The sequence below is a fragment of the Elephas maximus genome, chromosome 17 (genome assembly GCF_024166365.1).
Source record: "Elephas maximus indicus isolate mEleMax1 chromosome 17, mEleMax1 primary haplotype, whole genome shotgun sequence".
In the NCBI taxonomy this organism is placed as follows: Eukaryota; Metazoa; Chordata; class Mammalia; order Proboscidea; family Elephantidae; genus Elephas; species Elephas maximus.
In genome coordinates, this window is record NC_064835.1 from 72,183,580 (window position 1) to 72,198,549 (window position 14,970).

Genomic DNA, 14,970 nt, shown 5'->3' on the forward strand with positions numbered 1-14,970 from the left:
CTGGCATATCTGAAAAAACAAAATTCAACACATTTAAAATACTAACGGAAAAACTAAGGACGTAGTGATCCTGGCTCGTTTTTATTTAGTATAATTTGGTATTTTTTAAGCTTTTATATGCATTCATAGCCTCAATTATTACATTATTTAAAGCTAATCACAGCTGGATGAAAACAAATTTTATCTTTAAACTCTGAGATACAGTTGAGCGTCTTCTTTTTAAGGGCAAGTTTACAAAAAGAAAGAAAGAAAAAGAAACTTCCAAGGTGCATTTTACAAAGAGTTCAAGTGTTAATATCACTAAGACAAAAATAAGTCAATCTAAAACAAAACTGCATCTGTGATTATTGCAAAATAGAAAATCCTATTGGAGAGATTTCTGAGATTAAAAAGGTATCGTATTTATACCTGTTCCCACATTAGATGCCCCTTAAAACACACTTTCTATGTGATGCTATGTAAGATGGTCTTACAGACTGAAAGCAAAAATGATAAACACACACAGAGACATTTTTGTACTCACCAATCCTGCTGCATACATGGGCACTATAACAGGCTGCTTCTTATTGCCCGTGAAGAGCTACACACGTGTTAGAGAGAAAGAACATATATTTAGAGAATGATCGATCATACAGTATTTCCCAAAATAGGTTTCCAACGCCTTATTACACACATTGTGAATGATAAACTGAAGAACCTGGTGAACTGCCCATCTGGGGTTATATTTCTGATCTAGTCCAATTCCTTCATTTTACAGCTAAGGAAAAACACTAAAACAACTTTTTCTAAAAATAAGTATCAATCAGAGAGAGAAAAATTCAGGTGGATTTATACTTAAATACTTAAGGGCTCGCATATTCAAGCTGCATGAACATTTAAATGAACTAATATTCATTTTTCAGAGGAACTAGCTTATCACATGTAACTGACTGGAACAGAATTTTTAAAAATTCATAGGTTGATGAAAGGATTTTTAAACGGACTAATAAACTCACAATGTTTCGGGTGTCTATTCCCAAGGAGCACAAAAGCTTCTTGTTGCTATGGGAGCCGCCCCACTGATATCTCAAGCCATGTGCATCGTGGATATCCTGAAGCTCGGTCCACACATCCAGCAGCCCCCTGCAAAGTCCATGACGAAGGCACCACCAACAACAGGTTACTCCACAGCTTTCATCATGAATTCTACTTTCAGTATCACTATAACATATTATACATTCCAATAATCTTGTGTCTAAAATGAGCAAATGACTATTATCTGTATCGAACCAACAGCCAACAGTTATAGTCATTAGAAAAGCAACTAAGTTAAACAAATTTGAAATAATACGAAATCAAGCAAAGACACATCAAGCAGAAATTTAACCTGTATGTTATTCCTTTTTTATTGTAAAAACAAAGAAAAATAAAAAAATCATTCAGCATCCCACCATCTTAATTGACCTATTCAACATTTGTGTTTTCTCCTTGAGTCTTGGTTCACACACACCCAGTTGCAACCACACCCAGCCCCGTGCTGTCGAGTCGATTCCAACTCATAGCGACCCTACAGGACAGAGTAGGACTGCCCCAAAGAGTTTCCAAGGAGCGCCTGGTGGATTCAAACGGCCGACCCGACCCTTTGGTTAGCAGCCGCAGCACTTAACCACTACGCCACGCCACCAGGGTTTCCTTGCAACTAGAGCCTAAACGTAACTTGTACTCTTCTTGCAGTTCCTAGTCTGCACATGTATCTCTTTTAATGGCTGTGTACTGTTTTGTTAGACTGATTCACCATCATACATTCAGTCACAATTCTATAGTTTTATAAAAATTGTTTTCACCATTTGACTCTTATAGTTAGTAAGTGTCATGTAGTGAATTACTTAATATGGCCCTTCTAGCCACAGTCTTTGTGACTCCCACACAATGACTGGGTGGGACCATAGAAATAAGGTATGTGGAACCCTTGCAGGGCGGGACTATGCAAATAAGGTGTATGGAACCCTAATGAGGGGGATTGGTCAGTTTTGCCATCCCACTAGGCTTAAAATGAGCCACTCCAGATGTTAGAAGAGGAGACTTCACTATCATCAAAAAAAAAAAAAAAAAAAAGCCTCGGGAGTGAAAAGTGCCCTTTGGACCTGGGGTCACTGCACTGAGAACCTCCTGGACCCAGGAGATAGAGAGAGCAAGCTGTAGCACCAGAGAGAGCGCAAGACGGTGAGAAGCTGTGGCACAGAAAGCGGTAATAGAACCAGGAAACTGGCATTAGATGGCGTGGCGGGCTCCCTGGCCCATGGAACAAGGCAGCTATAGCGGGCTTGCTGATCCCACAGAGTGAGAGCCAACAGTCTTCAGACAGGAGGCTTACTGGTGGAGTAGGGTGCCTTTGGGCACCTGTCAGTGGAGCTAGGCTTGCCAATCGAGAGTGAGAGAGAGCCTTCAGGCAGGAGGCTTCCTGGCAGAGCGGGGTGCCTCTGGACAGTTCTCAGAGGAGCTAGACACCTTTGTTAACACTTCCCCAAGCAGAGCAGAGACCAGGCCCGAGCAGGGCCAAGGGCTGAGAGACGAAGTCTGTCCTCAGGGGGCTGAGAGAACCCTGTCCTCACTGAAGAAGGGAGAACTGTCTACGTGCTTTCTGATTCTGAGGCCGAGTAGTAGCCTTTCGATCCTGATCCTGAGTTGTAACCTGTTATTTCCCTAATAAACCCTATAACTTTAAGTATGGTCTGTCAGTTCTTGGTGGCCATTTCAACAAATTATCGAACCCAGCGCTGTGGGAGGGACATTGGTGTCAGAACAGGTAAAAAGGTTAAAAGGCGGAGGTATGTCTGATCACCTCACAGGAATCAGACTTGGGCTGATGTTGATCTTGATTCTTCCCTCACCCCACCTTGTGAAGTTACAGGAGGTCAGGCACACCCGCCACACCTTTTTTTATAGAAGGCAGTGAATACCTTCCTGTATTTTATGGTACGTGTTGTTGTACAGTTGTATTAATTCCTTAGGCTGAATCTCTTGGAGACAGATTACTGGGTGCTAGAGTATGAAGTTCTCGAAATCTCTATATGCACAACTGATATATTTCTTAAAAAAAAAAAAACACCTAAGCAGTTTCAAGATGGCAAAATATAATGTTTTCTGTTCTCTCTTCTCAGAAATCACACCCCTCCAAAAAAAGAAACAATACATCTCTATCTTCAACGAAATTAAGAGATACTTAGGACCCTAGCCCACAAATAATGAGGTCACAAAGAGGGATGAAGGAGCAGAGACTTGGCAGAATGGAGGAAGGAGAGGCCTGCAGGGGGAGTAAATGCCACTGGAGGCAGACAGGGATGAGATCCAAGAGAATAACAACTTTGAAATTAAAATTAGAAAATCAGTCTAGAACCTCTAACACCCAATTCCAGAAAGAGAAAACAGAGACAACAGAAAGAAACTGTTAGAGTATTAGAATAAGGAAACTACCCAAAACTAAAGAGCAGAGCCTCCAAACTACAAGATCTTACCTAGGGTGCAGCTGAATTAAAAAAAAAAAAAGGGCCCACACCAAGACACTTCATTGTGAAATTCTATAACATCAGCAACAAAGAAAAGATCCTAAACTGTAAGTTCAATGTGAGGGTTGTTGCTAAATGCCATCGAGTCGGTTCGGACTCATAAATCATACAGCAGAATTAAACACTGCCTGGTCTTGCGCCATCTTCACAATCACTGTTACGCTTTAGCCCGCTGTTGTTGCCACTGTGTCAATCTGTCTCATTGAGGGTCTTCCTCTTTGTTGATGACCCTCTACACTACCAAGCATGATGTCCTTCTCCAGGGATTGATCCCTTCTGATAACATGTCTAAAGTATGTGAGACATAATCTCTCCATTCTTGCTTCTAAGGAGCACTGTGGCTCTACTTCTTCCAAGACAGATTTGCTCGTTCTTTTGGCAGTCCATGGTATGTTCAATATTCTCTGCCAACACCATAATTCAAAGGCATCAATTCTTCTTCAGTTTTCCTTACTGACTGTCCAGCTTCGCATGCATATGAGGCGACTGAAAACACCATGGCTTGGGTCAGGTGCGCCTCAATACGTAAAGTGACATCTTTGATTTTTAACACTTTAAAGAGGACTTTGCCCAATGCAGCGGATTTGCCCAATGCAGCGGATCTGCCCAATGCAATGTATCGTTTGATTTCCTGACTGCTGCTTCCATGGGTGTTGATTGTGAATCCAAGTAAAATGAAATCCTTGACAATGTCAATATTTTCTCCATTTATCATGATGTTGCTTATTGGTCCAGCTCTGAGGATCTTTGCTTTCTTTATGCGGAGGTACAATCCACACTGAAGGCTGTAGTCTTTGATCTTCATCTGTAGGTGCTTCAAGTCCTCTTAACTTCCAGCTAGCAAGGTTGTGTCATCTTCATATTGCAGACTATTAGTGAGTCTTCCTCCAATCGTGATGCTCCATTGTTCTTTATATAGTCCAGCTTCTGAAGATTATTTGCTCAGCATACAGACTGAATAAGTATAGCAAAAGCATACAATCCTGACGCACACCTTTCCCGACTTTAAATCACACAGTATCCCCTTGTTCTGTCCGAACAACTGCCTCTTAATCTATGTACAAGCTCCTCATGAGCACAATTAATTGTTCTGGAATTCCCATTCTTCACAATGTTATCCCTACTTTGTTATGATTCACATGGTCAAATGCCTTTGCATGGTCAATAAAACACGGGAAAACACTTTTCTGGTAGTCTCTGCTTTCAGGCAAGATCCATCCGACAGTTCCCTGTTGATGTATTCCTGCAACTGCTTTTGAATTATCTTCAGCAAAATTTTACTTTTGTGTAAAATTAATGATATTGCTAATTTTTAATGATATTGCACATTCTGTTGGAATACCTTTCTTTGGAATGGGCACAAATACGGATTTCTTCCCGCTGGCTGGCTAGGAAGCTGTCTGACAAATTTGATGACATAGATGAGTGAGCACGTGCCTCCAGCACTGCATCTATTTGTTGAAACATCTCAATTGGTATTCCATCAATTCCCGCAGCCTTGTGAAGGTGGAATAAAATAAAATTCGCGCCCTCCCCCCACCATGTACCCTTATCCACAGGAAGCCATAAGAGAATGTGCTCCACCAAAATGGTGCCTAAGTGAGGGAAGTACCAGGACAACACGTGTGTGAGAGGCCTAGACTGAAACAATTCCAGATTGGAATAGGAAAACATGCAGCCTCACATGTTTGATCAAAAATAAAACTATATTCATAGGCTGCTGGAGAATATGGAAAAACCTAGTAAATGAAGAAAAAACAGGTAGTTATTAAGTCTAGGAAAAAGGTGTACTATAAAGAAAACAGTGGCTTGGCAGTGTATAATATTTACATGATTCTAACAATGAAAATACCAAATAACAATTTGACTAAAAACTGTGATAAGTGTATTGGGAGAACTAAAAAAGGAGACGAGCAGGTGTAATATAAATTCACATCATATGAGGAAATTGAGAGAGAATACATAATAAAGTTGACTGAGCAGAATTCTGCTTTAGAAATAATAAAAGGAAAAGCTCAAAAGTGGAGAGGCAGGGGTTTTTCATTCTAAGCTTAATGTTTTAAGATAATTAATGTTTAAAAATCTTAAGGTTTTAAGATCAGCTTATAAATTGGAACAATTGAAACTAACAAAAACACACGCTATCCAAAACCTGTCTACGACTCACCCACTATCAGCTGAGGCCTCGCTTGTTTTTACCGGCAAGGTGCTTGCTTCCAGCAGGTGCTTCAGAGAAGTAACTCCCTCTTCGGCTTCAGGGACAAATACGGAAGGAAAACATGCTTCGAAAATTCGCTCCAGGCGGTTTAGTAAAGTTGTCTGCATCAAAACACCCCCCCAAAGGTTTATTTTCATTTCTCTAATTTTAATAATGTCATAGTCTTATCCTTAACACGTACACACCTTCCCCACTGAAATCACCACTCAGGTACTGAAATACCGAATGAAAGGAACATTAAGTACCACTTATAGAACGTTTGTTCTAGATGTTACATTACTGTCAATAATCATGGTGTTAATACAGCAGGTGCCAAATACATGTAGCTACATGCCCCGTATCATACCTGGTACTTTACAAACATTATCTTATTTAATCCTTTTTAAAATTCTATAAAGAAGAAATATGACCGAGTTGTACAGTGAAAAAGTGATCTCGAAGTTTGAATAATCTGCCTAAAACAAAACAACCAAACTTGACAGCCGGCATCATTCATACTCTTCTCCACCACACTGAGATATCGCTCACCACCATTTACATACTGTAGATTTAGGAACGATAAGATTGGATGCGCCTGAAAAGTATTACGGTAGTATAGCGGAGTAAGAACCCTTTTTTTGGACCCAGACACTTGAAATTTGGAAGCCTTTAAAAAAATACCTTTGTTGCCAACAGTATAAGCCAAAGTAGGAAAGAATGTCTCAATTTTTACATAAGAAATTCAGCAGTTCATTTATTATTTTCATGATTTATCTTTTAGAAATTCTATTTCTCTATTCTTCTACGGCGCATGTTTGTATTTTTTGAATAGAAAACTACCTTCCTTTCAAGCAAAGCCTGAATATTCCCTAGAGTATTTTCACCAAGGTCAGACAGATAAATCTCTTGGTATTCTGGAGTATTTTTATTAATTAAAACTTGTTGGATTTAAATTAACTTACATTTTTGGGGTGCTGCTAGATTTAGCCTACACGTGCAACCTACAGTGACATTTATTCCCACTTTCCTAATTGTATTTCAGATACATGTCAGATGGTTTTCAATGTAGCACAATTTACTACTTAAACATCAGATAGGAATACAAACTCTTAATAAGTTAAAGCCTCTGGAAGATTAAGTGCACTACTGAAATGGTACTCGGTGGACAAGAAAATGCCACGTGTTTGTACTTGCTGCCAAGTAATAAAAACAATGTAACACCTGATTTCTGTAGTGTAGTATAGTCGGCAACCAGAGAAATGAAAAACAAAAGGAAACATTTTCCCAAATGGATTTTCCAAACCAAAATCTCTTTCGGATGCAGCATCAGGGCAAAAAGCTGAACGCCGCATAATTAGTCTCGGGGTGCTCTTCTGTGATCTCCACATAAGTCACTCTAACACCTTCATTATATTCACATGTGAGAGATGGGAAAGGTTCTCACTATCAATTATGAAACCTAAAGGAGAGGGGAGACTTGCGATCCCAAGGCCTGTGAAACCTGAGCGCATCCAGGGGACTTGGCACTCCCTCTCTTCCACAGAGGGCAGGGGCAGAGCTGACTCGGAGAAGGATCAGGTAACGTAACCTTCTAATTGGAAACATGATGCAGCACTAGCTCCTCAGGGGTAGGGAAGGTAAACAAAAACTCACACAAGACCAAATTTTAGTTCTCTGTAAATTAATACAGAATCTTTCTTGTATCCTCTTTTGTTATCCTTTTAATGGGATAGAAAAAAAACTTTTATCATAGGAAGAAAGAAATGACCCCAAGATACATTCACTTATTTGGGCAATACCTCCCCCCGCTCCAAGAAGAAAAAAAAAAAAACCAGGTTGTAAATACACCAGTGAGCAAATTCTCAAATTAGCAGAATGTTCTTGAGGAAACTAAACATTAACCGTATCACCTCAACTTTCACTTTGTCCCCAACGTTCTCCCGTAAAGAATACCCGGTAAAACCTGCAAAAGCGGAACCTGTGTAAGGCAGAAACCTGTCAGAGAAGGAAAACTCAAATATATTCCCCTAAAATGAGCGAGAGGAAAGTGGTAAGACTGTATTCTGTCAAAGGCAGAAAACTTGCGAGACCAGAAAAACAAGGCAGTCCTGCCGAGTTCTGGCTCTCACTGGTTTCACTGTACATTACATGGAAATTTAAAGAGCAAGTTCTATATATTTTTAGGACTAGGTATTAAATTGGATTGCATCAAATCTTTTCCTGAGTGAGGTAGAAGAGGGCAGGGGTACGGGATCTTTTCTACTGAGGGCCAGATAGTAAACATTTTAGGTTTTGCAGGCTCTCCATAAACAAATAAATGTAGCCGTACCCTGGTGGCATATAGTGGTTAAGTGCTTTGGCCGCTAACCAAAAGGTCAGCAGTTCGAACCCACCAGGCGCTCCTTGGAAACTCTACGCCCTGTAGGCTCGTTAAATCGACTTGACGGCTGTGGGTTTGGTTTGGTTTGTGTTCCAGGAAAACTTTATTTACAAAAAAAGGTGACAAGACAGACTTGTCCCATGGGTCATAGTTTGCTGGCCCCCGAGGTAGAGCAATAAATAAACAACAAGATTCAAATAACCAGAGTCCACTAACTGAACCAAAAAGAGGGAACTGTTCAAGAATTCAGCAAGAATGTGGCTAACAGAATTAGCCAAGATTATGATTAAAATTAAATTTCTCCTGACATTTCACTTTTAAAAGAAAATCATCTTTGAACTATCACAAAGCCAGTTTGACGGTAAGGACATCCTTTAAAATGAGTTTCTCACTACTACCTTGCTCAGATAATAAATAATGCCATGTTTCACTCACTACTGTGTTCCAGTAAGCAAACGAATGATGGAATTACAACACTTCAGTAGAGACTCAGTTTCTGCATTTATAAACTGGAAGTTTCAGGCCTACCTTCCAGGGTAGATGTAGAATTAGAGGATTAAATACTAGCACCTAGTGTGTCACTGAAGAGGTGGAAGCTTTGGAGCCCTGGTGGCACAGAGGTTAACAGCTCGAATCCACCAGCTGCTCCTTGCAAACCCTATAGAGCAGTTCTACTTTGTCCTATAGAGTCCATTTTAGTCAGAATTGACTCAACGGCAATGGGTTTGGTTTTTTTCGGATTACTGCTATTATACAGATGATACAAAAAGACACAGTGGCTTGTCAGGTAATAGTGTCAAAACTAGGCTCCAAGCTTACTAAGGATGTTTCTCTATAGCTATTTAGCGTTTTAAATCATTATGAAAGTACTTATCTCTATCAACTTCTACCATTATGACAGAAGAAGACGTGAAATAATCCAAGTATTTTGTATCCTCCCAGAGATCTTCCTCTTGCATTGTGGGGGGAGGGGAGAGGAAGACCTACTTTTTTAATATCTATTTTTAAGAACCTTTTATATAAATAGAACCTCTTACTGCTATTCCTTGTGGTTTTTAAATGTTGGAAACTAGTAAACATTTTGATTGACTTGGTACTTGTGACTTAAATCTTGACTGCATTATAAAATACAAAGTGTAGATAAAATAAAATACAAAGTATACAAACCACAATCTTAAGAGTGTTTAAGAGTATTTTTCTTCCAAAGAAGCAAAGTTAAAAGTTCAAAAATATGACAGGACATAGTCCAAAACTTGATAAGTATAACAAGTACAACAATAGAACTAACAGAAGGAATTAACCTACCACAGATAGGAATAGTGTCTCTTGTCATCACGCAGACAAGTTTCTTTCAAGAAACATATTTTCCAAAACTGTGCTGTAATCAGACACTACATTTTTTAAAAGTCATCATTTTGAGCATAATATTTGAGCATCTGAGATAATATATTGAAACTGTGATGATGGCAAAAGTTTCAAGTTTTTTTGTGTGTGTGGTAACTTCACTAAATAATTTTAACCATTTTTAAGTATATACAGTTTTTTTCTCTCAACACTATGAGCTAAGGATAGTTTAATATACACAACAGCCTTAGACCAAATAAATAAATTAAATCACATCACAATTACAAACTCAACAAAGCAAAATATTATTTAAACATGGATTTATTCTGTGGATGAGCAAAAAGAAACTTTCATATTACCCCTGCTTAAGTGAATGCCTGTTCCTTTATAAAATATTCAGCCATAACAGGTCTACTCTTGGTCTTGAGTCAACAAGAGTATCACCTAATTTTTAAAATATCTTGTATCTGATTAACTCAGAAAAAGATGTTAATAATACATTATAGTACCTGTGAATTTTATTAGATGTAAAAGTCCAAAAAAAAAATTATACTCCATTATTTGGAATTTGCGACAAAGTTGGCCTGGTTGAACTCCAGTTTCTCTAGGCAGATACAGCAGCATGTTGTTGTTGTTGTTGTTAGGTGCCATCGAGTCAGTTCTGACTGACGGTGACTCTACGTGCAACAGAACAAAACGCTGCCTGGTCCTGCGCCATCCTCATAATTGTTGTTATGCTTGAGTCCATTGTTGCAGCCACGGTGTTGTATGTAAAGCAAATATGTATGTAAAGCAAATAAGACAAGTATAATTCAGTTCAGGAAACTGAGGGCCTAAGTTCAACAAAAGATGAAAAGAAGGTTCTTTGAAACCTGGTCAGAAAGTACAAAAGGCCTGATATGATGTACGACGGTTTCGGTTTGATGCTTACATAGTGGTCACCGTGTACCAGGCATTATTCTCAATGCTCTGCACATACTGACTCTCTTAAGTCTATTAGAAACCATATGAAGGAGGTAATAGTAATATTATTACCCCCGTTTTAGAGATGACAAAAACAGAGCACAGACAGGTTGAAGTAACTTGCTCATGGTCACATGAATATTAACTAAGGAGGCAGACTTCTATGCCAGGAAGTCCAGCTTCAGAGTTTTAACCACAGCACAATATTGTTGGGAGAGCAGGTTTAAGTCTGAGTTCTAAAAACTACAGCAGCCTTGTGGGCAGGGCCCATGTGTAATTCTGGAATTGCTGGGACCTAGATTCCTGCAAAGTTAGTATTCCACAGATGCTGGCTACATCAGTGTGCACTAGATTAAAAAAAAAAAAAAAAAAAGCATGTGACTTTTATTTGAGACTGCAGGGGGCATATCTGTTCTACTTATGAAAGTCTATCTTACTGTAAGCCACCGGTATCATTTTTTTCGGTAGGCTAGGTGTATCTATATAATTATAACATACATAAATAACAATAGCTGAATGTCTTCTATGTATTACCTAATATGTTTGACGCTGTACATAGATTACTTGATGAGTCTTCTAAAAGAAACCCACGAGATAAGTATTATCTCCACATTGCAGATGAAGAAAGCGAAGCCCAGAGACACTAACTGCTGAGGTGATGACTGTATTTTAAAAAGCAAACTATTTATCTAACACTAGAATGTTAGTTTTCAGTAAAGCAAATTGTACATTTTTATTACAGAGTCAGTGTTGTACCCTAGTGAGTATAAGGGTAACAAATAAGTGCACACATTCTGCACACACTAAATATTTAACTGAGGTTACAATACTAACTCACCAGGAAATGAAATAAAATAATATTCACACCAATTACTTGAATTGTAAACACCTTCAACTCCAAAGTACAAAGGGGAAAAATAACCATCGCTTCTTCCTCCAACTGGGAATACAGAAACTGGTGACTGGTTAGCTGAATACCAGTTTCCGTAACTCGGGTCTGTCCTTCTATTCATATGTATACCACATTTTAAGCCTTGCAAACAGCTACACACCTGGCCATTAAACGTTTTAAGAAGTCTGGCTGTGATACATGTCCGGTTGAAAGTCAAACGTTCTTCAAATGTTCTTCGAGAAAGTCCAAGGCTCCCTTTTTATTCTCTCTCTCAGTGGCCAATGCGATAAACCCAAAGGAGGAGGTCACCAGACAGAAGTGCACTTGTGATCAGAAGGCTGCCTGTCCTAACTATTCTGAGAACAGGAACTAGCCCAGAGTGGCAGCATCTGCTCTCAAAATAGCTCGACAGGTGAGTATACTGACCTGAGCCAGAGCTGGGGGCACTTTCACACAAATTCTGTCTTGCCTCCTTATTACTTTCCACTGTTCCAGGAAAAAACCCAATTGGCAACACTGATTCCTATGCTTCCTGAAAACCATTTTCCGTAAGTTCATTTCTGAGGTTATCCAGTAACAGCTAACATTTACTGAGCACCTATCACATGCCAGGCTCTGTGGTGTAAGCACCTTTACGTGCACAACTTTATTCTGTCTGCCTGAGAGTTTTGAAGTAAGTGCTGTAATTATTCTCTAAATCTGAGGCTTAAGGAAATTGCTAATGCAAGTTAGTGCCAAAACCTGGGCCTGAATCTAGCAGTGTGTGACCCCCGAGTCCTGCTTTTAACCTCTATATACACCCAGGGCCAACTTACCTAAGCAGGCACAGGGCCCAGGACTCAAAATCCTTTTATGGGTATATGAAAATGTTTTAACAGCTAATATATCTTTATATCAACTGTCATAAAATAGAATTATATAATTTTTTTTTTTTTAATGGAGGAGGAGAGGGGCCCCCAAAAGTCATACTGAGGTGCACTGGCTTTTATAGCATTTTCCTCTTTCCCAATCTTCTCATATATTTGTTTTCCTATCAGGATCTTCCATGACCTTGAATGTCTCCACAATTATTTTATTTTTTCAAACCAGATTCGCTTCCTGGGCAAGCAAAAACAATTAACTATCTGATGGTTTGATTCATCAATGCAGACAAAGCATCTTGTATAAATTCACAACTTCCACCACTCTGCAGTTCTGTCAAATCTCCATGTCTTGGGGTGGGGGAAGAAAGGCCTGAGTTTATAAGCTGTCATTTCATTTTATCCACTGGTGCAAATTAGCCATATTATTTAATGCAGAGCTTCCCAAATGGTGTGTCTCAGTCACAAACAGGTTACAAGTCTTCCAAAAATCCTGAAAGCTAAATATGGGCATATGGTGTTCCCTCTATTACAAATAACAACATGGAAGTATAAAAAGATAAAGCCTCTTATAAGTCACATTCAGCTTTTCAAAGGGGTGTAACTAGCACCTAGGCTTCTGGACCCCTCAAATGCACATCTCCTTTAAAGCACCTTATATCTAAGGTAACTCTTAAAGCTCTTTCAACATATTTCCAGTTATTTTTTTCCTTTTTTGCTTAGGAACAGAAGTTAATGAATGTCAATAGTTTTAATATTGACAGCACTAGGTGCTTGCACTTAAATGGAAGCTTAAAAGAAACATAAAATCCACTGGGTAATTTAATCTTCCATTTAAGAGGATACCTTATGCCTCCCCACCATTAAATATTAAGTAAGATATCAAGTACAATCTACAATTGTATACTTGGCAATCCCCAATTTCAAGCTATAAAAAAACAAGAGCAACTAACTGTAATACTCAGCACGCTCTAAAACGATGGTCTGCCCCTTCTCCATGATTTCTGCAATCAACCTAATGAAGTATTTCTATGCTGGAATTAAAGACCAGAATGTCAAAAGTCTTCTGAGGGAAAAACAGCAAAAGGAAATGCTATTCAAACAAGCGAAGAGCAGTAAGGCCAAAGCCCTAAGTCTCAATTCCCTTGTTGCTTACTTTTCTGTTGTCAGTCACAAGTTCAAGTGTTCACCCACTGAAGGGAAGATCTATACAAATCTTAGGTAGATGATTAAATAAATGAAGGTGAAAATATAGTTCTCAGCTGGAGAAGACTGACTTTCTGGTGAACAAACCAACAACTTTAAATAATCCAGGAACAATATAAGCTAAAGCGTTAGTGAGGCTTCTTTTTTGTGATACTCTTAATTTTTAAAGCTCTCAAAAATGAATCTTCATCTAATAATGTTTTCCCAATAGTATTATCAATTAGATGGCTAACAGCCTCCTTTTAGATAGCCAATTAATATAAACAGATTAGCTACCAATTACATAAATTCTCATACAACACCCAGCAGAATATTTAAAAATTTACAATAGTTCAAGATTAAATGCAGTGCTTATGACATTATTTCTTTTACCATACATGAAGAAAAAGGTGTTTCCGCTATTTCAACCAAGATTCCTTTCTAAGACATTAAAAGTTAAAAAAACTGAAAATCACTGGAATAATATTCATAATAGTCTTTTGGAAAAGAGGAGTGCTTTGAGATGAGGGAGGGCTTTTTGGTTGTTGTTGCTGTCATTTTGTTTTGTTTTAAATCTTAAGGTTAGCTCTAAAACTGAAAAAAACAAAAGACAGTTTTCGCTTATTTCCCATCTGTACAATGGAGATACCAACACTTGCTTTTCTCAACAATTTATGAGAATGTTGACAACAGAATGAGATCTATTGAACTCTGGGGTCTCAGGGGTAAAAAAAAAAAAAAAAAAAAAAAATCACCCAAGGGAGAAGAATGTGTATTTCTCAATAAATGTTCACCATATGGCTTTTATTGGGTTCTGAATTCTAAAAGAGCCTCACAACACTTTGTCGAAGCAGGATTTGGACAAAACCACTTGATGGCACTCTGTTCTGGGTGTTAGATGCATCCAGGGAGGATTCAACAGGAGTAAATCATTTCAAGTTTTCCCATCAAAAACCTAATGTTTCCTGCCATTGATATGTAAGGATTTCTGTGCTGTCCTCAACACTGCAGCAATTAGGAGAAGCATTTTCAGAAAAATACCAATAAATCGAAACCTCTGTAAGGAGACTAGATTAATGCAGTTTTCCAGCAGAACATGGAGGCCAAGGAAGAACTGCAGACCACGGATCTCCATCACCACAGCAGGGGAAGAATGGGAGTCACCGCATAACCTTGACCCACTTTACTTGGCCACTCCTGCGGCAGGGCTTACCCACTTTCCTACCCCAACTTCCTTCCCGCCATTCTGGGTCCCTTCCTGCAGTCTCTCCTCCACAACATCAATCTCCAAAATTCTGCTCCAATTTACTTAACTCATTCAGCAAAACCAGCTCACCCACTGGTTCTCAAACGTATCTCGGGGAGTCTCTATGCATCTTACCACATATATGCAGTTTTTGTGTTTTTTTTATAAATTGAATCATACTACAAAATTCCAATTTTTCAGCAGACTGATTTTTTTTCTCACTCATTTTCTCATTTGCTTTTATGTTATCTTTGCGAAAATCCTCTGAAGTAGGTATCATCCCCTTTTTTTGGACAACTGAGTTCAGGGAAGTAACTTGACCAAAATCATAAAGCTGAGTCAACATTCAAACTTGGAC

The 14,970-nt window shown here is 38.8% G+C and overlaps 1 protein-coding gene across 2 annotated transcripts in view; it reads right to left on the minus strand.

The window, feature by feature from the left end:
- Positions 1 to 14,970, minus strand: part of AFTPH (aftiphilin) — a 71,093-nt gene that overhangs the window by 23,611 nt on the left and 32,512 nt on the right. For both annotated transcript variants that reach the window (XM_049856539.1, XM_049856540.1), the window contains exons 3-5: positions 5,713 to 5,864; positions 996 to 1,122; positions 524 to 580 (exon numbers count right to left, since the gene is read on the minus strand). In XM_049856539.1, the coding sequence (XP_049712496.1) occupies positions 524 to 580; positions 996 to 1,122; positions 5,713 to 5,864 (336 nt within the window). The remainder of the gene's footprint in view (positions 1 to 523; positions 581 to 995; positions 1,123 to 5,712; positions 5,865 to 14,970) is intronic.